We start from the raw sequence: 23,104 nt of genomic DNA on the forward strand, positions 1-23,104 counted from the left end.
TTTAGAACCAAACACTCACCGCTCGCTTCTCGCTTCCGTTCTTGTGTGTGTGTGTGTGTGTGTTGGGTTGGGTGAAAAATTGGGTGATCACCGCATGATTGCCGCCGCCCTGCTGGGACCCTGTGCTCGGCTCGGAACGTGGCAAAGTTCACGCGGGAGCGCTTGATTAAGGCCCGCGCGCTGTATAGCTTAGCGTTATTAATATTCAAATCTAAATTGCCACTTTCCGGCGCATTGTTTCAGCCTGTGGTGGCAAGGCACCCGCTCGGTAGCTTGTTGGTTGGTAAATTGAGGACGTTAAACGACGTTATTTAAAAATAAAATTATTTGCAAAATCTGTGCTCAAAACGAAAACCCGAAACTCTATCGCTTGTTTGTTACATTTTTCCAGTGACTACAAACAATTGTAAGGAGCTTTGCGATCGACAAAAACACACTCACAAGAAGCATCCCCCTTTTCTTCTCCGACTTAACGATAACAGACTGTGATGAAATGCTCAAAATATTTAACACTCCAACCCGTTGTGTTCCGCAATCGGATTCCGGAGTCACAAAATAAAAGTGTGAAAGGAAACGATTAAAGCAACAAAGCATCTCCTCGGAATGAAGCTGCTGCTGCTGCTGTGTTTCGTTGCTGGGCATAATGCGACGAAACGCTAATAAACGGTATCAAAATCTTCAATAAATAATAATTAAGTTTTTATTAATGATGACCGAATCGTCGAAACCAGCGTGGCCTGCCCGGCTAATAATCAGTTCAAGGTCCGAAGAAACAGGAATGTTTTTAACTGTCGTTTTTCTCGAAGGGGTTTTTTTCTCCAGTGAGGCAAAAGGTGAGAAAAGAAGATGCGCCCGACGTTGTTAGTAAATCGGTATTGGTTCGCCTCTCCACTGTTCCCCATCAACAACAGTGTCTTGTTGTGCTGTTAATTTTGTTGAATGTTTAATCCTTTTGATGCTTTTGAGCCTGTTGAGGTGAATGAAAAGAAGCACAGTGTCTTGTTTGCTATTCATTGACCATATCTTCTACTTAAGGCTTTAAACTAAAGTCACTTAGCAGAGGACAATAATTGCCCCCAAAAAACGATGTGTAGAAGAAATGCTAGACAAAGTTTATGGCAATTGAATTCCTCTTGGAAGGCATTACAAAGGGCGATGCTGAACGTATCTCAGTGTGGAGTTCTCACACGGTCCAAAAATTCGCACAATCACACTTGTACTGTTCTACCGTTTGATTAGGCGGTATTGAGAGGCATCACTGCTCCACCACGGTTAGAACCACTGGCTGCTTCAACACGTAAACGGCCACTTGGAACACATTCCAGCATTGGATCCTTCGGTTCAAGTAAACGACCAGTGTCAGAACTGTACGTGTCTGTGTGCATGTGGTGTAGGTACGTCGGGGCCACCCCCCGTCGAGAAGAGGTGCTTAAATCTGTCACTCAGGAATTCGTTTGATCGCGGTGGTTTTCGGGCCGTTGCAGGAAGTTGCGTGTCTGCATTCCTGACCCTCTGCTGGGCGAGCAGATTGTTTTCTTGAAGCATCCACCCCAGCGCGTTGGAGTCATTCCGTTTTGTGGATGGGTTCGATCGTGCCGTGCCGGGCCGGACATTCCACGCTAAGTGAGGTGCGTGTGGTATGGTCAGACATTGTGGCGTCATGCTTTTTGGAGTGGAGTTCGATACCGGAATTTCACAGATGAATGAGTTGGTGTAAAAGAGTTGAAGGAATAAAGAAGGAAATTTCTATGAAAGAGAATGTATTGGTTGCTGCAATACTTGCCTTGAAAATTGTATTGAAAATTGAACTCATTTGTAGATTTTCAGTGCATTTCTTTTGATTCCAAAGAGCTTTTTTAGCTTCATTAAGCAATTTGTTACCGCCAACCTTCTATTCCACCTAGACAGCTACCGGCTTTGTGGATTTCCCTTGAGTTCGCAGCACGACGCAGCACATTACCGGTAGCAGCAACGCCAAAACTGAGCCAAAATGACCGCCGAGACCGGTCGCCCTGTCCATCCATCCGTCCGTCTATCCATCCTGGGTGCTATGACACAGGCCCTGCCCGGCCAACTATACTTGCACAACGGGGTGTCCCACCGTTTTATTGCTACTTGAATTTTATGCCTTCCCGCAGCAGCAGCAGCAGCCCCAATCTTGCCGGGCACGCACCGGTGTCGCTGCCGGTTGGCGATTTGATTGGATGTTAAGGTTAATCATGATGCCAACATTTCATCTGCGCTCCACTGCGCTTCCCCTCGACGCGAGGAGATGACGCTGATAAACAAGCGTATCACTTTTCAAAGCACCGATCACGGGCGTCGCGCGGAAGATCAAGCCACAAGCGAGCGCGCAAGATTTTGTTCGACCATAAATTGGAAATTTTACAACCAAGCTGGGTAACGTTGGGTATATGGTGGGCAATAGTGGGTGCGCGGTGGCCCACTCAGTCCGTGGTCGGCTGCAATTTGATTTCCAGCTTCGAGGAAGGACGTGGACGAGGCAAGAAACGAAGGGCGTAGTAATCAACTCTACTTGTATTTTTAATCGTTTGCCTACGATCATCATGTCAGGAGCATGAGTTGGTTCTTTACGTGTGAAGGATTTGTTGTGGACGCGCTCGTTTCAAAGTGAATGACCATTTTGAAGCCAACGAAGAATTGTCATTGGACAGGCAGTCTTTGGGCACGATTGTTTGTCATTCGCTTTGAAAAGCTAAAACCCAAGTATGCAGACTTGCAGTTGCTCTTAACCTAATAATAGTAGAAGCGTTACTAATGATACTTGTTTCATTGATCTTTCGTAAAAAATCCCACAAGATCTTGTATATTTAGGCCCAAACTTTTATATATTTTACAACCCCAAGTTAAACTCATAGACCCAAAGGAGTTTTGTTAGGAGCTGGGAAAGATCTTTAAACCCTCTTTTGGAAATAATAATGAATGTAGAAATTGGACATGGGATATCGAACACGAAACAACTGAGGAAACAGCCAGCCATTATTGCTTACAAACAAGTGTTGAAATGCATAATTTCATATTCGTGTTAAGTCATATTTGTGAGATGGTTGGAAACATTTATTTCTCTGACTCAAGGAAGGGCCCTTCATCCCGGGAGTACTCAAGCGTTTCGATCTCTTCCAGTCCAGTCTTCCGTCTGATCACGGCACTCGAACGGAAGATCGAACGAAAGGTGACATGGAAAATTGAAGTTAATTTGATTTCTTACATTTTTATGCATTTATGGATTATTAAAAAGCTCCAAAACGTCGATAACGTCGAGTGATTTGAATTGGTTGGCATGATTTCAATATTTGGCCGTTCGATTCCAAGCATTCTGTTCTATTCGACAACCGTTCGAGGGTCGTAAGCATGCGGTATATGTAATTTAGACGTTATGAGGACCATTAAACATAGAGGATCTATATTGTATATCAATACACTTATTGATGAGCAAATTACAAGAAATCTTCCCAATGTATTTTTAATAATCGGACAGTCTCATGTTTCAGACAAGAACATAGAAGTTGATTTATGTCATCAAATCTAAAGCTGCACTCATACACTCTGAAGACGTCCACCCAATACAAAATAATTGAAATTAATACTACCTCACTAGGGATGTAATGTCAAGGCTCCAAGAAAACAGAAGGATAAACACAGAATACTTCCGAGTTGTTCCCAAGGCATCATATGTTTTGCCTACAGCATACAACATGTGTATCTGTGAAGTGATCGTTGTAGTACTTTTAAAAGGAATCACAATGCAATAAGAAGTCTACAGAACATCTGTGGTAATTGCAATCTTGAAGAATTTAGGATTGAGATTTCTTTGAGATTTTGTGGTTGTTTCTGATAACGCGAGGAATCCAAAACATATCAAAATAAAAATAGTAAATTCGAATGTACAATATATTTCGTATCGTTATCAAGCTTTAAAAGACCTTAAGCAGATGTATTCTGAATGACATGCATCATCGTTACTTATCAATAACGAAGGATGATGTGTTTTTGAAAGAAAAACAAAAACACTTGCAAATCATCTGTCTTTCTTCGAGGATATTTGAAATTTATCCCACAGCATACCATCACTAACTCGAGCTTGCTTATTACTCGGCCCTTTGACCAATCCAACTAATCAATCCCTCGCCATGCAAATTACATACCAAATGCTTCCACGTCCATCCCTAACCACATCACACTCGCTTTGCTTTCTTCTGCAGCGCGGAATTGGCACCACCGTACCGTGACGACGGTGATACGCTGATTGCTCCGGTTCCCAAGGACGCACCGAGCGGTCGAGCGGCCTGTCAAATCCATCCCGACGCGCCGTCATCGCTCGACCGGATCCAGCGGATCTACGGCAAAATGATGGATCGAATACCGTCGCTATCGATACCGGGCCTATCGCTCCCGCACTCGCTCTCCATACCGACGTCCCAGTCGCTCTCGAATCAATCATCGCACGCACTGAACTCGCTCGGGCTACATTCGCAAAATTTGCATGCCTCGTCGGTGAACGCGCTGCACAACTCGCAGACGACCAATCTGCACCAGAACGTCGGTGGACTGCTGAACGGTGCGGCCGGCAATGGGTAAGTAGACAGATGAGCATGGCAACGTGAAGCGGCAGCCAACCCATCCCCTTTTTATTACCACATTATAACGGATCGAACCACTGTTTCCGCTTCTCCTGATTCCCGACCCCAACCTCCCTTCACAGCCTGCTCGGTCAGGCGATGTTGAAGAAGCCGGCCGAGGAGCACATTAAGCGACCGATGAACGCGTTCATGGTATGGTCCCGGTTACAGCGGAGGAAAATCGCCCAGGACAACCCGAAGATGCACAACTCGGAGATCTCCAAGCGGCTCGGTAAGTGTACTGTTTGTTTTTAAACATGGGGAGCATTGAGAGGTTGCCAGTGAGCGGTGCAAAAACTTCAAACTCTGTCAACTACTGCGAAACAATCGTAGTATGCGCTGGACATTGCTATAGGGAGTGCGTCACAGCCAAAGGTGGCGCATTGTTTCTCAACGCTTCCGCTTTGCAAAAAGTCTCACCACCACCGCCACCATCGTCATCATCATCATCATCAAGAAGATGCTTCCCATTTGCTCCATCTGCAATCACACGCTGATTGACGAAATCCTAGCGGCAAGATGTGGCCACCTATACCACGAATCGTGCATCAGTAAGTTTATCGCCAGCTCGTTGCTGCCCTGCCCGAAGGTGGACGAGGCACAGTGGCAAAAGTGTAGTGACCGGTGGCGCATGGGGCATACGGTCTCGCGAGAGGGACTGCGGCGCATCTACCTTAACTACGATGCGATGCAGTGCCAGAAGCGCCGCGAGCTGTGCCGGCTGACGGAAGACATTGAAAAGGTGCAGAAGGAGCTACGGTCACTGCAGCAACTCGTCGAGGGTGGCAAGTGTAGCCAGTGTGGCCAGAAGGTGAAGAAGGAACCGAAACCAAGGGGCAAAAAGCGAAACATACATGGTGTGGTGAAATAGTTTGGGCGTTGTGTGACGTCGTGGAGGGGCAGGGATAGTCAAAATTTTCCGAGCTTTAAATCGTGACGTATCGATCGTAGCAACCAGTGTTGTGACAGTTCGCTATGTTGATCAAAGTAGAAAGCATTCAATTAAGCAGTATCGTTGTCCAAGACCCAAAAAAGCACCCAAAAATAACATGTACGCCTGTTGTAAGATCTGTGGCGGTATCGTAGAACAGTCGGTTTGGCTCAGCGTCTGTGGATACCTGTTTCACACCGAGTGTCTGGAGTGTTTTCACGAAAATTCCCACAAACCGTGTGCGGGCTGTGGCACCAACGAGCGGGACGGGTGTGAACATCCGCTGGACATGACGTACACGGCCGTGTGCCTTAGGCGTGCCCCGATCGATCGGGAAGATGAAAGCCATCTAGTGCTGTGGGAGCTGTTCGAGGAGGTGCTCAAGCTGGAGGCGCAATGGCGAAGGGACATTTTTCTTCCCGAGCTCGGTGTGTTTCTACGTGCATACTATGACGAAGGTTGAAGCGGAACTGCGTAGACAGGAGTCGCGTGTGTGGTTTTGAGAAGTTATGTTTATGTACACTGTTATGTTTTTGAAATAATATTAAGTTACTGGCAAACACGTGTGGAATAATTCTATTGAGTTGTACAATTCAGTGTTATCACTGGATTTTTTCAGCCTAAATTTTGTGAACCTATTTGGCTGAGTCTTTCACAACTCTTATTACATATTGAAGCAAAACTCAAATGAATGGTTCTAGCAATAGATATAGATTCGTGAAGAGATCTAAGGTCTTGAGATAGCATAACCCAAGCGTTTGTTTAAATCCTGCCAAATGGCAAGATGATAAATTTTACCGGTGCAAAGTTTCCGTGAAATTAGGTTATCAAATCTAGGATCATGGAACAAACAATTCTTTAAAAGATCAGACTAGAAATAAAACTATTAGTTCAGCTAAGCGTTTCATATAGTAACGTTATGAGTCATGTCATGAACAGACAACGCTTTGAAGTACACGATCTATTCAAGTTGTACAGAGTATTTTGGTATTTAGTGTTTGTGGTTTGAAATGTTGTATCAGAATTAACGCGCTCTCTTCTGCTGAAACATTTCAACTATCTAGACGCCAAAGAGTTAGAGGAAACTCTCAATACGTCCCTGAACAATTCTCTTATGCTATCTAACAATCCATCGCTTGCTCGTGTCAGTCAACAAGTGACAGTAGGTATACTCTCTCTATCATCTTTCGGATGATATCGCCCTGCAAGCCTGATAACCGTGGCAGACAACCAAGGATTTACGGCGAAATAGTTCAAGAGGGCGTGTGCGTGATTGTAGAACACTGAATTGCCCTGAATGTTGTGTCACAAAAACGTAGCTCAGAAAAATACGAATTCTGCTCTTATTAGCTTGAGTGTAGTGCGCGAACAGTTGTGTGGGAGAGACACTTTCCTCCAACAATTCACATCGGCCGGCAGCTTATTGTTATTGCTTCAAGGACACAGGACAACACACACATACTCTGGTTGTGATACCATCTTTAGCAGTCCCGTGGAATGGCCACTCAATTATCGATTATGGCTTCATTTGCCCAATTTTTGCCTCACTTCACGTACACTCAATACACACACACAAGTTCCGGGGTTGTTGGTGTGTTGTGTACGCTTCCGCAAAAGAGGAAACAATTTTGCACAAAGGATCACTTTTCCCTTTTTTTACATTACTTCTGGTGGTGACTGCCCCACCACCAGTATTGGCGTAGTTTATGAAATGTTCAACAATGGAATGTCCTCCAACCACTGGCACCACAAAACAATCTCTTTTTTGGTGCGCACCCGTCCATAAGAAAGGTGAAAACGGTGAGAGGCGAGCTGGAAAAAGAGAGTGGTTGCCCGTTTCCGCTTTACAAAACCGCTCTTATCCGATCTAATGTCACATGTCGCATGTTGTGCGTCAGTAATGTCCCTACTTCCCTTCACTCACTCCCTGGGCTCACTTCCACCCGGCCAAGAGGTGACTGAGACAGTGGTTTGATTGAAATCTTATCGAAAAAAAAACACAGCTTTTGCGTTGTGGCGTTGAGCTCTGTCGTCCTGCCGCCTTTTGGAGTTCCAGCTTACTGAACCAACCGTAAATGAAAGTAACGTGTGCCTCGTTTTTTTTTGAATTTTCCTGACGAAGTGTTTGCCACAGTTGAATATCCTTTCACTTTTTCAAAACCTCCAACCTTTACTATTTTTTTTAGGGTAGTGAATGATATTTCAATGGAAAGGATGAAAAGCTACAGGAATTCCTGTTTTTACTCTCCTTTTGCTTGCTTTAGCAAAATTTCAGTATCAATTCATTCCTATTCACTGGGAATATTTGTTCTGATGTTCAGTTTATGCTCATGTTTGTATGGAGTGTACAACATTGGAGAAGTGAACAGTGAGGAAAAAAAACTACCTCCCAAAACGTATGCAAATAAACCGACGGAAGATTTATGTTTGCCTAACACAGTGCCGAAAAACGGCAAAAAAAAGGAAGTGGTCCAAAAAAGCGAGCAAAAAAAAAAACATTCCTGCGTGTCAATAAATCCGATTCGTACATTTGGATATTTCTAACTCACTCGCCATGCTGCACTGCAGTCCGGCAGGTCCTTTTGTAACGCAACTTTGATTTAGCAGTTCGCTTTCCCGTGAAAGGAACGAATATTGTGTCGTGCGCTATTGAAGGTTTCCATCGATTGTTGAAGCTTAAATTGAATAATAAAAGGGGAAAAGAATGGCAGGCAAGATTACTATCTAAGGGTTTTGATTACATGTCATGTGGTATACACTGTTCGAGGTTAGAAGTGTTGTGCAATATGGTTCAACGTTATGAATTCTTATAGGATCCCATAGGATCAAAATAACTTAAAATTCATACAATACTTGTAATAAAATATTGGTATCGATAACATTTGAGGTTTAAAATAGGAATAAGAGAGAGAAAGAGAGAGAGAGAAAGAGAGAGAGAGAGAGAGAGAGAGAGAGAGAGAGAGAGAGAAAGAGAGATAGAGAGGATTTTGTTATTAACGTCTTTTCTTTTCTAATTCATTGTTCTCTGATCACTATTTCCTTGTTTTTACTCGTTATTCACGTAAAGCGTAATTTAATGTGTTATTGAGAATCAAAAATATCGTTTATGCTTTGAAATTAAACACTCTGATAGAATATGAAAACAAACTAAACAATAACAAACATAACAAAGCAACAAAACGAAAGTTGAAAAATTATACAAAAATATAAATTAAAAAGAAGTAAAATGTATCAAAATGCAAAAACGTTTAAGGTCAAGTTCGAATGAGTAAGAAAGATGGATAGAGGGTAAACAAACTAGAAGTAAAATAAAAATGAATAGTCTTTGCGAGAGTAACCTAAAAACACAAGAAATCCAATAATATATAATCGATGAGTCTCAAAAAAGTGCTTCAATCTTTACACTCAAAATTTCATTTCATTGTTTATCTCAAATTGAATCACATTTTTGCTAAAAGTTGTATTCAAAACATAAAATAGGGACATTTACAAAGAGAAATAACTTTGTTCACACTTTGTGCATCATAACAAATCAAAACAATATTCGACGGTACGGTATGCGAGGGGACACTATGGGTCTACCAGTCGCATGGAAAGCCATGATAGACTTAGTTGAAAAGATTACAGCAGGCTAGCCCGCGACGTGTTGGGGGTCCGCTTAAACGTCCCTAGCACTGAATAGGCTTTTATCATAAATTCAATTCAATTCGTTTGAAAAATAATTTAAACTCGATATTCAATCCTTCGTGTAGTAAATCGACTAAAACGCGGCTTGAACGCATGGCATACAAGGTTTTATGGCGTGCGAGCTACTGACTGAATCACGGGATCCAGTTTTAACCTGTTTAAGCTGTTTTTAGACCAACCTAGTGTCATATTATTCATGGATCAGCATTCTAAAAACTTAATATAAGTTTAAAATTGAATCTTTCTCTAAATTTCCTATACGTTTTTACCGTCGTATCATATTTGTTGGGATCAAATGAACATTACTTGCACTTACAACATCCTGTTGCACAAGTCGAATGCCAGTAGATGCATCCATAATCAAGAATGACAATTAAAACATCTCCATTCATGTGTGTGCCCTACTTCCATTCGAGTAATTATTATTTTCCCATGCAAACTTACAAATATGAACCATCGGCTGTTGCGTGCCCTTTGTGTCCCGCCAGCACAACAAAACGGACGTCCTGTTGCTGCACATACCGGCAGTGAATTGAACTCACTTGATGAATCCGTTCGTAGTACTTACTGAAATTACTCCCACTCCGATCGGGGCTGCATGCACTTAGAGCGATTTGGTGTAGTGTTCTTTTGTACAGAAAAAAAAACATGACTTTCCATTTTCTATCCCAAAATCGGCGTAGAACAAAATCCCTTCGCAACCGCCATTGGCTGAGCTAGCCTAGTGACATGAGTTGACTTCAATTTAGAAAATTGCACACTTTTCACTGCGACATAACGCTCCACAGGAAGGAGGGATTCCGAGGCAGAGAATCCCGGGATCGAATGCTACCTCACCTTCCGGTCGGTAACAAAAAACCCTCACCCGCGAACCGTGCGCACCCGGAAGGAGTGACAGCGACACGTGACATTACGCCGCAAATGTCATGTTCGCGTTGTTCCATCTCATCGTTTAACAGCGCAGGAACACACTGTGGTTGACGAGATTTTGCTTTCCCCCCTGCGATTTTCTCACTTGCTAGAAGGTCAATTTACAAATTTAAAATCCTGAAATCTCCTATCGTATGCGCTTCATAGCAGCATGTTGCTTCCTTCGCGCGCTTGCCTGCGCACCGAGATTGACAACCGAAGCAATGCGGCGGTGTGTACACAGCGTTGGCGTTTTGTTTCTACAATTGTGCGGGGGGTTTCGCGTGTCTCAACGTGTGTTTGGTGAATTCAATTTATATTATCATTCAATTAAAACCGATTTCGATTAAATGATGTGTTGAGAAGAGGGTTAATCTGAGTCACGTGGCTGGTAGCCGGCGCCGTAGTGACGGTGCTGTCGTCCTCAGATAGGGGCGGTCTTTACACTGCAGGACCGTGGCCTTGCCCCTCTGCGCACACCGGCTACCGGGCGCAAAAGAAACGCCGTCACCACCGCCGAAAGGAAATATGATAATTTGGATTAGTTGGGTTTGAATTTATTATCTCGTCTCGTTGCTTGCGCGCGTCCCGTACTCGTCCGGAGCGCCGTGCCGCGGGTTTGTTCGGGATGCGCTTCACCGAGGATAACGGTGCCGCCGCACTGTTTGGCAACATGTCACGGCCAGATCGGAAATCGGTGTTTGATGACGTGGCGAAACTTAACAGTGCGTGCAATATGACGTGGCAGAGTGGTACCGGCGTTCGAATGGGAACGATGGTGGTCGCCGTGCGCTTTGTTTGTCAAGTTTGGTTTGGAAGGTCTTTGTGGGAATGGTAAGCAATGGTACTTTAAACAGCTTTGTGCTAGTTCACTTCGTAATGCATTGCGTCCTTTTTTTTATATTGACGGCTGCGTGTTGCGACGAGCTCAAACAAATCAATAACACTTCTTAAGCAGACGCGTTTCGTTCCCTTGTTTTTGAAGCCATTCAACCCTTTGTACAGCTTATTTCGATGTCATTTTTTGGTATCACGATTCGTATTTATTGAAAACGCTTTTAAAGGATCTAAATTTAAGACATACCAAATCGTTCTTTAAATGCAAATATTGGCGATATACAATTATTTTGGAATATATACGTTATTGCTGTTGTTATGCTTCAAAATTGAACAGATTGTTATGTACAAAAGAAAAAAAAAAATGGCGAAAAGGAAATCCCCAAAGCAATCTCCAAAGTAAAAATAAACAAATTAGCTTTAGCTTTACTTGATCTTACTATCGCCCATGGGGTTCAAACCTAGAATGGACCGTCCCTCCCTTAGCAAGGATTGACTATTTAGCAAGGATTGACTGCGTGGTAATGAATTAGGACTCGAAAGCCTGTTTAGACTGGCATGTCCGCGTAGCACGTTACGCCAAATAGAAGAAGAAAACGATCGCCCAACAATTCAGTGAATAATTTTATGCAAGAGTGGGCTCCTTTTTCTTTCACTGATTTGGTTTTGTGTTTCATTATCAAAGTGTTTTTTTTTTATTCAGTCCTGAAGCATTTTCAAAATTTGTTTAATTTTTCAACTTATTTTTATTTATTCATTTTCTAGTTAATGTTATTTCATTCATTGCTTTTCTTATTTTTTGCGCTTTTTTCTTGTTCGGATTGGTTTTTACAAACATATACTGTTTCTCCATGCCATTTTTTTATTTCTTTTTTTAGTTTTGTATCATTTTTGATTGGTCTTGGTCTCTATTTATCTCCACAAATTATAGAAACTTTATAATAATAATAAATTCACGTTTAAGAATCAGGGTAACTCAAGTTACTGTTGCTGGTATTTAGTTGTGCATATTCTTTGGCTCTTTGACAAAGTATACATTTATTCGAATCTAAATCTTGCATTTTTATGACATAATGAATGTTTAAAACATAATAATTTGCAACTATAATGCCATACATGAATTTCAAACAATGTGCCAAAAGATTGCAACGTTCTATTCACGCAACCATACCCCTAAACAAAACCTAAACAATTAATAACAAACACATAACTATACCAAACACGGCACACTTTCGTAGAAACGCCATTCAAAGCACACAAACACAAAGCATATAAAACATCCTCTCCGTGATAAACAGAAAAGGGCAGTGAGGAAATTTCTTCCTGAACCGGCCAATCCGGCTCAAAACGGAACGTCCCATGCCTCCCCCACCCCATCCCCCCATTTGCATAAACAACATTTCCGTTTTTCGTTGCGTTTGCTTTGCACTTGCAGTGGTGCAATGATGGCACAATACGGCCCATCGCTGGGGGGCACACAATACAGCCAAAAGGGTTGGACCAGCAGCATCATGGGATGTGCCACACATTGTTTCGAATTTTAAAACATTATTCAACCATATTGTACCACTGTACAGGCACATACAATGCATTCTCTCTCCTTTTCTCTTTCTCTGTCTGATGATTGTGAGCCGTAGAAAGTACGTTATTGTGATATTGGTTCGGCATCGTTTTGCAGCGAATGGGCGCACGTATTATGGGGATTGTGTTGCAGAAATGCCCTTCGGTGCATACAGTTTCCTGGGAAAAGCGGTACCACTACTACTAATACTACCACACCACTACTACTAGCGTACTACGGGCTTTGACAGGCGTCGTATTGCTGCTACTATGCTTGCAAAGGTCCCTTTTTGGACCGAGTTGGTTGTTGTGAGCGCTCGTCGTTTGCAACGGGATTGCAAAATGGCATTGTTTCCATCCGAGCGGAAGTGCATTTTCAGCATGGAAAACTTCCGCTACGCTGCACACTGCAGCCCTGGGAACAGGTTTAGCACACCGGTGTTCCGCTCGTTCCCAGCCGTCTCCCCCGTCTGCTGTTTACCTCACAAAGCACAGGACGCTGAAGGTGGGGAGAGAGCTCTATTGTTCGAGTTTTCGGAGTTTTCTTGCCGCTGTTAGTTTGAAAAGCGATAGAAACATGTGTTGCCAGCATTGTAGTGCGCATTGTGTGTGTGTCTGTTTGTGTGTGGGATTGCACATGCGGAGTGGCTGTTCGTGGGGATGCTGTGAAAATCCTTACGAGTGTGCTGTAAAGAAGAAGTACTGTGCTCTGTTGTAATGGGAAGCAACCGAAACACAAAAGCACACATTTCTTTGCCAACACATTTTCCCCAAACATCTTGTGCTTTGAAACTGGTTTGCACTACGGTGGAGTGGAGTGGCACTCAAGTGAAGGTATGTGTTTCGTCTCTTTTAGAAAAAAAAAACAGAGAGAAGGAGAAGGATTTTGTACCAAGAAAGACGCCATTATTGGGCTCGAAGACACGGAGCATGGCCGAAGACAATACCTTTCCAGCGAAGGAAATTAGAGGAAGTGTATCAGGATATCCGAGATTATTTCTCCATCCGGTTGTGACGAGATCCTCCCCTGTCCTGCTCCGCTGTTCAAAACTCACATTTCATGCCCATTCAGCGCACGGAAGGTAGCGTCGGTACGCGCGTCCTGAATGTGATTGAAAAGTGCTCCTTTCAGGTGGAAATTCACCATTGTTGTGTGCCCGGGGAGTGCTAGGTGGGGTACACTGTTGCGAATGGATGGATACACCGAACGCTTCAGGACGGGCTTACCATCGCTCAACGCCCGGGAGGCTGAAGCAGGCAGTTGGCTGAACGTTGAGCGTGAGGATACACGCAGCAGCAGCAGCAGCAGCAGAGTGTGGATGAAATGTAGCAAACACACATTACGGGCTGTGTTCGCTTTTGCATTAATAAATCGAGAGCAAATCACATTCAAATGCACAGATCTACGCACATCTGGGTAGTCAACATTCGGTTGATTGTATTAATTAATTGAGATCATGTCTGCCCGCTCGCTGACTGACTGGTTGCACTAGACCGCAACCCCCGCAACAGCAGCAGTAGTTGACAAACAATAGTGCAAAGCCACGGCAAACTGACACAAACATTTCATTCAAATCATCAGCACACATCCTTCCCAAAGAGGGTAGGTGCAGGTGTTGTAACGTTGACTCAACATTACACAAATTGAAAATCCTTTGCCTCGCACTAACCGAACACATGACCACCATAGTTGTTCGTATGCGTTACGTAGTGAATTATTTGTTGATTTTAATAATTAAGCACTTGGTTTAGTGATAAACAAGTTAGGAATGTGTTTGAGTTCGGATGGTTTAAATTGTGTGGTTGCAGTCGTGTTGCAACCACAAGCTATTGTCCAATAAATAGGGTTTAATTTGATCGAAGTTGATTTTGTGGTAGGTTATATGCAACATGAGGAAATGTTGGCTATTCAGTAAAGAAAGAGCTCGCCAATGTCAAAATGAGCGCTTTGTTTTACAAAGATATGTTTATATATACTTACAAAAATAGTACAATGTTCCAATGAAAGACGAAACATTCGAATTAACATATGAAATATAAGTGAAAGTTTTGACAAAATGTCGACTTACAACACAATTAGTCCAATGGAAAGGAAATTAACGAAAAGCAATAGATTTTTTTTTGCAAGAAACCAAAATCACTTAGTAAAACCAAAATTACTCATGAACATAATCAAAAATCTTAAAAATAAAAAGTCTTCCGTTTGTGACGAAATCAACAACGGAGAGATTAAAATGATTTCTAAAAAGGCAGTACTATTCCTCAAAATAAAATTCGATGATTGTCTTAAACTAGATTAATTTCCTTCACAATGGAAAAAAAATAGTGGCCATTCCAAAACCCGGTAAAGATCACTCTAATCCTGGAAATTATAGACCAATAGGTTATCTTTTTGAGAAATTTATTGCACGGAATATACGTTCTCATATAGACATTAACAACATCATCCCACAGTCACAGTTTGGTTTCTAACCCGAAAAATCAACAACTCATCAGATACATAGACTCAACAATTATATTATAGAAAATCGGAATAGAAAAAGATCTATGGAGCTACTAGTTTTGTTGGGCACTGAAAAAACGTTCGATTCCATTTGACATGACAGCCTGGTATGTAAACTAATTCAATATAATTTTCCGGCGTATCTTTCGGTCCTTTCTCTCTTTCTCCTTTCTTAATATTTCGGTCCTTTTTCAGCAATATAAAAAGCTCAGTTCATATCGGTCATACTAAATCAAATTTCTTTAAGGTCATAGCGGGAGTACCACAGGGTAGTATATTATCGCCAATACTATTTAATATATTTATCTCTGACATCCCCACTACAAATTAATTTTATGCAGACGACCTAGAAATTGCGGCTACGGCCAAAAGTCCGAGATCAATTATCATGGTATCAATGGCACATTGAAAGCATACGACAAGTTCTGCAAGATATGGAAGCTTAAAACAAACGCAAATAAATTTGAAGCAATCTTCTTCACAAGAAACACTAGTTTACGCAAATTACCTAGTTAGCTTTATGCAAGGAAACATTACATGGAAAGATCAAGTTAAATACCTTGGAGTATATTTAGATATAAGCGCATAATATTTATGTAAAAGCGCATGACATTTATAACCCAAATAAAAAACAATTAGAAACAGTAGTCACAATACTAAAAAAATATATCCTTTTTAAATAGGAAATAAAACCAAATTTGCAAAACAAAAAATTAGTTTATACGGCTTATATACGCCCGAATCTAACGTCTCCCTCTTCTTCTAGTTAAGGATTAGCAAATGTAGGTTAAGAACTAGGTTAAGATCAATAAAAAATCCCAGTTATTGTGGAGAGCAGATTGCATACCCAATTGATTGAACGATCGATTATATAAGTTTTTTTTATTATACAGACCATTGTGTGAAGATTCAAATTGCAGTGCATTAGATCTGGCATAGTGACATATGGGTGATGGATACGTAATTCTATAAACTATTTTTGTCAATAAAATAAATAAATAATTCAAAACTGTGTACCTCACGTCCATTTTGGGACATGATCAGAAACCTGACAGAAAATAGAAACATTTAATGGACCGAAGGACACGAGTAGTGACTAGAATTTAGAGAAGCTTTGTGGAGTTAATATAGGTTTCAGATACTCTTTACACTAATTCTTAGCGCTACAATTGTATTATGTTATACGCCAGGGGTCTCAAAAATTTTCAGTTTAGTTCGGGCCCATCTCGCTTTGACTAGACAATACATGGTGAACATTTCCAAAATTCGACATCTTTCTTTTATGGAAGCTTGAGTTTTGCCTTGAACTAGTAAAAATTAAATTATAAATCATCGCTGGACGCATTATGGGCTCTAAAAGGCCGCATGAGTCCCGTGTTACGTAGTTCAGAGACCCCTTGCCTTGTTGTAGGCGATTGAAATGACTTAACTGCATTATTATTCGTAGTTTGTTGACCCACATGCAGCTGATAAAATACCAATGAAACAATCCTCGAACCAATAAAATGCTATCCTGATGCTTTTCGATAGTTGAGCAAAATTCTACTGCTGCCATACAAAAAAAGGCCGCCGAAATGTGCACACAAAACATTCCTTTTTGGATTGCATTAGAAGTGCAATTCTGTACGGAAAGTATTTTTCCTGTATGGACGAGAATTTAGTTCTCAAAACTACACCAACCAAATGGTGTACTATGTACTATCACACACCAAAAACTACACCGTCGAAACTATGCCATAAAACCCCTTTACGATGCATCAAACTGTGAATAAACACACGCTCGGGGCTTTTAAAAACAACAACCCACCATTCAATTGTAGCACACCAGGATTCATATCAGCGTAAAAATGTGTCTTTGTTTTTCCAACCCAGCAAAGTCTAGTTTTCATCAACTAGAAGGTGACTGAAGTAGTTAAACCAAAATTCCATAAAAACTCGATCCCATATCAACACACCGATATCACCGGACGATTATAACGCTTGGCCATCCAACATACAAAGGGAAAAAAAGTTAAACCAACACCCTCTACGGGGTGGATGGGCGACCGGCCAGCAGCATGGATGGTGCAGCGTCATTGTTGGTAAGGATGGTGAGCAAATATTTGTAGTTTTGCCGGTGCCCAGCAAGGCTGGCGTGTAATCGGGCCTATCCTCCTCCCTCCAGCAATCCCACACGGAGCGAGAGACATCCTTATCCACTCGTGTTCAATTTCCGGAATGATTCTCATCTTTGCACCAAATGCACGAGGGTTCGAAAACAATGGTTTGTGATTTGTTTACCAATTCCAAACGGCGGCCCCTTACACCCCAGTGCAACGGGGTCTGTTTGCACACATTCATGGGATTCATGGTGGGACACGTAGGGTGTGCATTGTTACTACACGGGCAGGTTAAACTGGTGAGGTTAAATTGCTTAGGTTTTTTTTGCTGTGTGTGTGTTGTCGGAGTCCTCGCTGTTTACAACATTATTGCGAGAGTTTTACCATTTGCGATTGGGTTTTGCAAAATTAATGTGAAACCAATCAAACGGAGCCTGGTGAGCTGTATGAAAGGTTGTGCGATTGGCATCGAAGTTCAAACTATTATGCTTCGGTAGATTTCCAATCCAAATCTATATCATTACAATGGTCGAAGGGTGGGATGAAGTAACGTAGTAGTACGGCGCGGAGTGCCTTTTGTCGTTCACCATGTAGGTATTCAACAAAGGAGCAAAAAAAAGACGGATTCAAACATTAGTGCATCATGAACACCGTTGCAGGCTGATTTCTGTTTGCGGTACAGGTAGCGATTCTGTACAAATCAATACCATATGTGCTTTATGCATCGTATTATCAGCCAGAATATACAATCCCATGCAACGTGATTAAGTTGACTGAGTGTATCCGAACAATTGAACAACGGGATTTCTGCTGTTTACACTATACTTGACGTCTTTTGATATACAGGCCTTAATAAAAAAGACATTACTAGGGAAGATAAACCTATAAATCGCCAAAATAAGATTTATATTTGTAGACCATTCAGCGAGTGAAATGTGATACATTTGTCTAACATCATTAAAACAACATAGCAAGAGATCTTTCATTTTACAATTTTTATTGCTAAACTATAAAATACCTCAAAACCTCTCCATTTTTTCTCTTTATTCAGCTAGTTTCAATAACCTTATATGTTATTCAACAACAAAACTATTGACGCCCCGTCAGTTCTCAAAAAGGTAAACTTTCAGGCACCTGGTTTTGAGGGTTTTGAGACCTAGGGCTCTTTTGAGCACGGACTTCAGATCAACAACGTTTGGAAGTAATGATCCTTTGATTAAAATGGTTAATGTTTATTGTGCTTTAGGAAATAATGTCGATTTCAGTTTAAGTTTAAATACGCTGAAATCATTCTTACGCAGTCTTGTTTGCTGGTATCACATGCGATGTATTTTGTTTTTTTTATGCTAATGTCGCGATTTTAAGTCATGTACCGTTCTTTTCGCAAGTAGTTTTGATATATGAAGGCTAAATGTGATGTACTGCTATTGTTATTTAACCCAAAGAAACCAGGCTGACTTCATTGAAAAAAATAATAATGATAATAAAAAATAATAATGATAATAATAAATAAAATATAAGAATATTAATAATAATAATAATATTAATAATAATAATAATAATAATAATAATAATAATAATAATAAAAATAATAATAATAAAAATAATAATAAAAAAATAAAAAATAAGAATAAGAATAATAATAATTGGCATTTCGTATGAAACACCTTCGAACAATACCTGCTAGGAAAACACAAATATTCTAAAACAGGTTGCAAGATCGTGATGAACAACTAATGATAGTAACTTCCTGATCGTGAGATATCAGAAGAATCAAAGTTTAAGCATATCATCAAGCTATATATTATCAATAATGAAAGAAGTTACAATAATTAGTAAGTGATCGTATTTAGCCTGATGTTGGGAAATATAAAGAAAAATATAACAAAAAATATGCCTTTATGTCCATTGGATAACACTGTAGATAGCAACACAAGATCGTCCATAAAGCCATCGAAGTTGCATATGGGTTATGTCTTCAACTGATTCATAATAAAGTTGTCACTCGTATGGCACAATACTTATCCAAATATTTGATGATTATTATCATGGAAACCATCGCTCATGACGGTACCGTCTTCGCAATCTTCCTGCACAGGTGCCGAATGGAAGCTGCTAACTGAGGACGAAAAGCGACCGTTCATCGACGAGGCGAAACGGTTGCGCGCGATGCACATGAAGGAACACCCGGACTACAAGTATCGGCCGCGCCGGAAGCCAAAACCGATCCGGCGCGATGGTTACCCGTACCCGATGACGTACCCATCGGTGCCCGTCGATGCACTGCGAGCTGGTAAGGAAGCACGGTTGTTTGCAACCGATTTCGATTCACTAAAGCCCGATGTGTGTTTCCGTAGGTATTACGCCGAGTTACTTTGCACCGGGCGCACCCTACCATTTAGGAAGCCATTTATCACAGGCCAGTCCACCCACGACACAGGTGAGTTTCAATTATAGTGGAGTAAAGCGGGAATTTAGGGAAGGTACATCAGCGATTGAGCCAGCGATCACCAGAGACGGAAAGACAATAGCAATGAAACATTGTATTGAATGGCGCTTAACTAAATTGGAGTTGTTTAAAATGAAGTTAGCAATGCTTTATCCACTTCCTGTATCCTTCCGAGAACTCCGAGGAGCTTCAATTTCTCGCCCCAAAATTGGGTACCTCTAAATTAGATACATTAAATCCTATTGCACAGAACCATCCACTTGAGGTAAAACATTGTTACGGCTTCGATAGAGTGTCGTCTTCAATCGCGTGTGTTTTACTCAAGTGTGGCACTCCTGTCCTGGGAAATTGAATCGTTATTACCTGTTGTTGGCATCTGTTGTCGTGGAGGAATCTCTTCCTCTTCCCGGCAACACACACACACAACTATCTCAAAAGCATCTCCAGCAGAAGAGATACTGCACACAAGACAAGTCGTTGAAGTCGTCAGAGTGTGGGAGATCTAGCGCTCCCGGGTCGTTTGCAGCTCTTTGCGTCATTCAACGTTAGGTTTTAGTCAAGTAGGCCGGGCACACACACACATACACACACCGGTAGCACCTTGATTGAGAAATTTGTCACTCACATGATTAGTTGTTTGTCATGGTGATGGCTCCGTTCGCTCATTCTCGCTGTGTGCCATCCTTCTTGTGTGACAGGAAATGGATGTGATTTCGTAGTAGGCGACTCTGATGGCAACGCTGCTGCTGGTAACGGCAGAGTGTCAGCTGTGGGGAAGGAGTGTCTGGAAGAAGTTAATTAAGTTAATTGCGGACGCTTTGGGAAGTTGGGAAGCTGGAAGTGACATTGTGTGAAGAAACAGTTTAATTCTTTCTGAGTAGTAGACAACATCAACAATACAAAAAAAAACATGCTTCCTATCCTTTCAACCAGAAATCCCCACAACCTCAAACAGCAGATGGTCTGAAGGAAGAGCATCAATAGAAGCTAACGCTAAAAAAAACCGGAGGCAAAAAAGGGAACACAAGACCACTGCTGATAGAATCGTTTTGACTGTGAAATCATCTATAATTGGAGCCGATTATGATTAAGATTTCTTCTTCGGCAGCTTCACCGAACGCCTCTTCATAGGAGAGTGTAGCTCCGGCTATTCTACTGTCTCTCCTTTCCCGGAGCTTTTGCACCAGTTTTACGTGTTGAAGTAGTTCCATCATTCTACGCAATCTTTCTTACCCTTTTTTCATGCCTTTCGCTCGTTCTATTTCTCTAGTAGGAACGTAGATAAATGTTTAACACACCGTAAACGGGGTTTCGAAACCCTCAATGATACCCTTCTGCCCGTGACATGTGGTCCGTGTTGATGAAGTTGTCTATACGAGGCGAATCCCCATTTCGGAACCAAGCTTGTAGGAGCCATTGCAGAGGGAGAACGGGATGTTGGGATGGGAAAGCATAACGGCTGTGGTTTTAAAATGATTACAAGATTAATTTGATGATTTAACACTTTAGTGGTTTTCGGCCCTTCCGTAGCACATCCAGCACGAAACTGCCTTTCCTTTGCCTTCTTCTCTCTGTTGCCTGACTGTCTTTACACCGTCTTTCGCGCAGTTGTTGTAACGCTTTCACGCGCTTGTTTTTCCGAGATCGCTGGTGGTGGTTGATCGCACTGGTGCTGTGGTGTTTAAGGTTCCATCCTCCTTCGCCAGAGTGTAGAGTTAATCGGGAGGAGCTTTTACCCTTGTTTTCTTGTGGTTTTGTTTCGATACACACCACTCCAACGCCATGTCGGGATCTTCCGCGAGTGCGCTGGCTTAAGTGATAATTCGACGGTTTCTACCGATGGCCGATCAAATTATAGGAATTATCTGCTGTCCGGGGCTGGCGTAGTTATTTTTTCATTTATTTCGATCGATTTTTTTTTCCGGCCTACACCGAGCACCGGATGATCGCGCGGAGCATGACCGGGCACGTTGCGCCACATCAACGCTCTTCTTCTGCGGTACCTTTCTTGCTTCCTTCCTTCTGCTGGTAGTAGCTGCGTACGGTAGCAACACCAACACAACGCACAAAATCACGTCTTGCCCGCGCTCGGTAAACGGCGTTAAACGGCGATTGGGATGATTGTTTTAAGCGGGTCAGATTTGTGATTAAACGGTGCATTTAAAGGGGCGGCTTTTGATTGATTGGATTGGTTGTTTGTATCACCTCTGCCCACGGTTATGGACCTTGATTGGGCAGAGGTTGGTGTGAACAATTACACACCGATCGTACAGCAATCTGTCATGATAGTTTAATACGGTTCAGGAGGTTTGAGATTGGGTATTAAGTTGTTAGCATTTCTGTCAGTGATGTAAAGTATCTTGTAGAATAAAAGAGTTGGAATGAATATAGTGGAGCACTATGATATCACTTTAAGCAATAACAAGATGCATGAGTTTTGCACTGTTACATTTAACTACTTCAAACATTTCGTTTAAGATTGAGTTAGTAATGGAAGTTCTTTCAGTTCTATCAGGCATTAAACTTGAAGATTTAAGTAAAATATTTTTTTTATTTCCAAAGAAATGTATGTTTAATTAAAATATGATAAACTCAATCCTTACTCAACTTATTGATGTTACTTTCAAAACTTGACAAGTTTTTGAGATTATTTGATAATTTTGAATAATGAAATATGCCAAAAATACCAAATCAAGAGCACGTGATATTTATTTTAAACACAAAAGGCATGGTCAGACTCACTATGAATTGCCTCTGTCACTAAAACTGTACACTTTTAGCATTAAAGTCCATTTTAATGAAGATCTTCTTTAATTCACTTAATTTGAAGGCTTCAAAATTGCATAGATCTATCCTGCATATACGATATTTTATGTATTTATTTATTTATTTTTTAGACTAGGCTATAGACACTAAAGAATAACTGTTGCAATGCCTAAGTTTTAGACAGATGATACCTTTTCCAAAAGTCGAAGAAATAAATTCACGGGTTCATACGCTACTGTATCAAACATCCATGGACAACATTCTGATACGAAAACACAAAATCTTCTCACGACATTCCGATCGTCGGACAATACATCGCCACCGCAACACCTGATTTTGGTTTACAGCTACCGATTTACCCACATTAAACCTTTCTTCTCTCCTCTCCTAAACCTGCCCTGGAAACCCACCGAATCCATCTGCATCGTCATCGGCATGTTTGCTCCTTCTGGGAATCAAGACGTTCAAACTTCTCATTAGCGAAACGGTTCGAAGCATTCCAGCAGCCAAATCCAGCGCGCTTCATTCATTGGAAGGTCGAATCGATTCCGAGGATCAAATTTTCCACCACATTCGCTGCGGACCGTTTGATTTTCTCTCGGCCATTTCGTCTCGTTCGAACCGCTAACATCTTCATCTAACGAGTGAAAATCGATTTCTTGTGACCGAGCGAGTTGGAGGGGGAGGGTGATGGTCTATCTGATGGATCATTGAAATTGATCC

General features: G+C 41.6%; 1 protein-coding gene across 3 annotated transcripts in view; it reads left to right on the plus strand.

The window, feature by feature from the left end:
- The window catches only part of LOC121599735 (transcription factor Sox-19a), a 54,800-nt gene that overhangs the window by 16,121 nt on the left and 15,575 nt on the right, over nucleotides 1–23,104 (plus strand). For 2 of the 3 annotated variants that reach the window (XM_041927782.1, XM_041927784.1), the window contains exons 2-5: nucleotides 4,224–4,595; nucleotides 4,697–4,872; nucleotides 19,265–19,459; nucleotides 19,524–19,606. In XM_041927782.1, the coding sequence (XP_041783716.1) occupies nucleotides 4,224–4,595; nucleotides 4,697–4,872; nucleotides 19,265–19,459; nucleotides 19,524–19,606 (826 nt within the window). The remainder of the gene's footprint in view (nucleotides 1–4,223; nucleotides 4,596–4,696; nucleotides 4,873–19,264; nucleotides 19,460–19,523; nucleotides 19,607–23,104) is intronic. The other variant, XM_041927783.1, reaches the window with a different exon arrangement.

Source organism: Anopheles merus, chromosome 3L (assembly GCF_017562075.2).
Source record: "Anopheles merus strain MAF chromosome 3L, AmerM5.1, whole genome shotgun sequence".
In the NCBI taxonomy this organism is placed as follows: domain Eukaryota; kingdom Metazoa; phylum Arthropoda; class Insecta; order Diptera; family Culicidae; genus Anopheles; species Anopheles merus.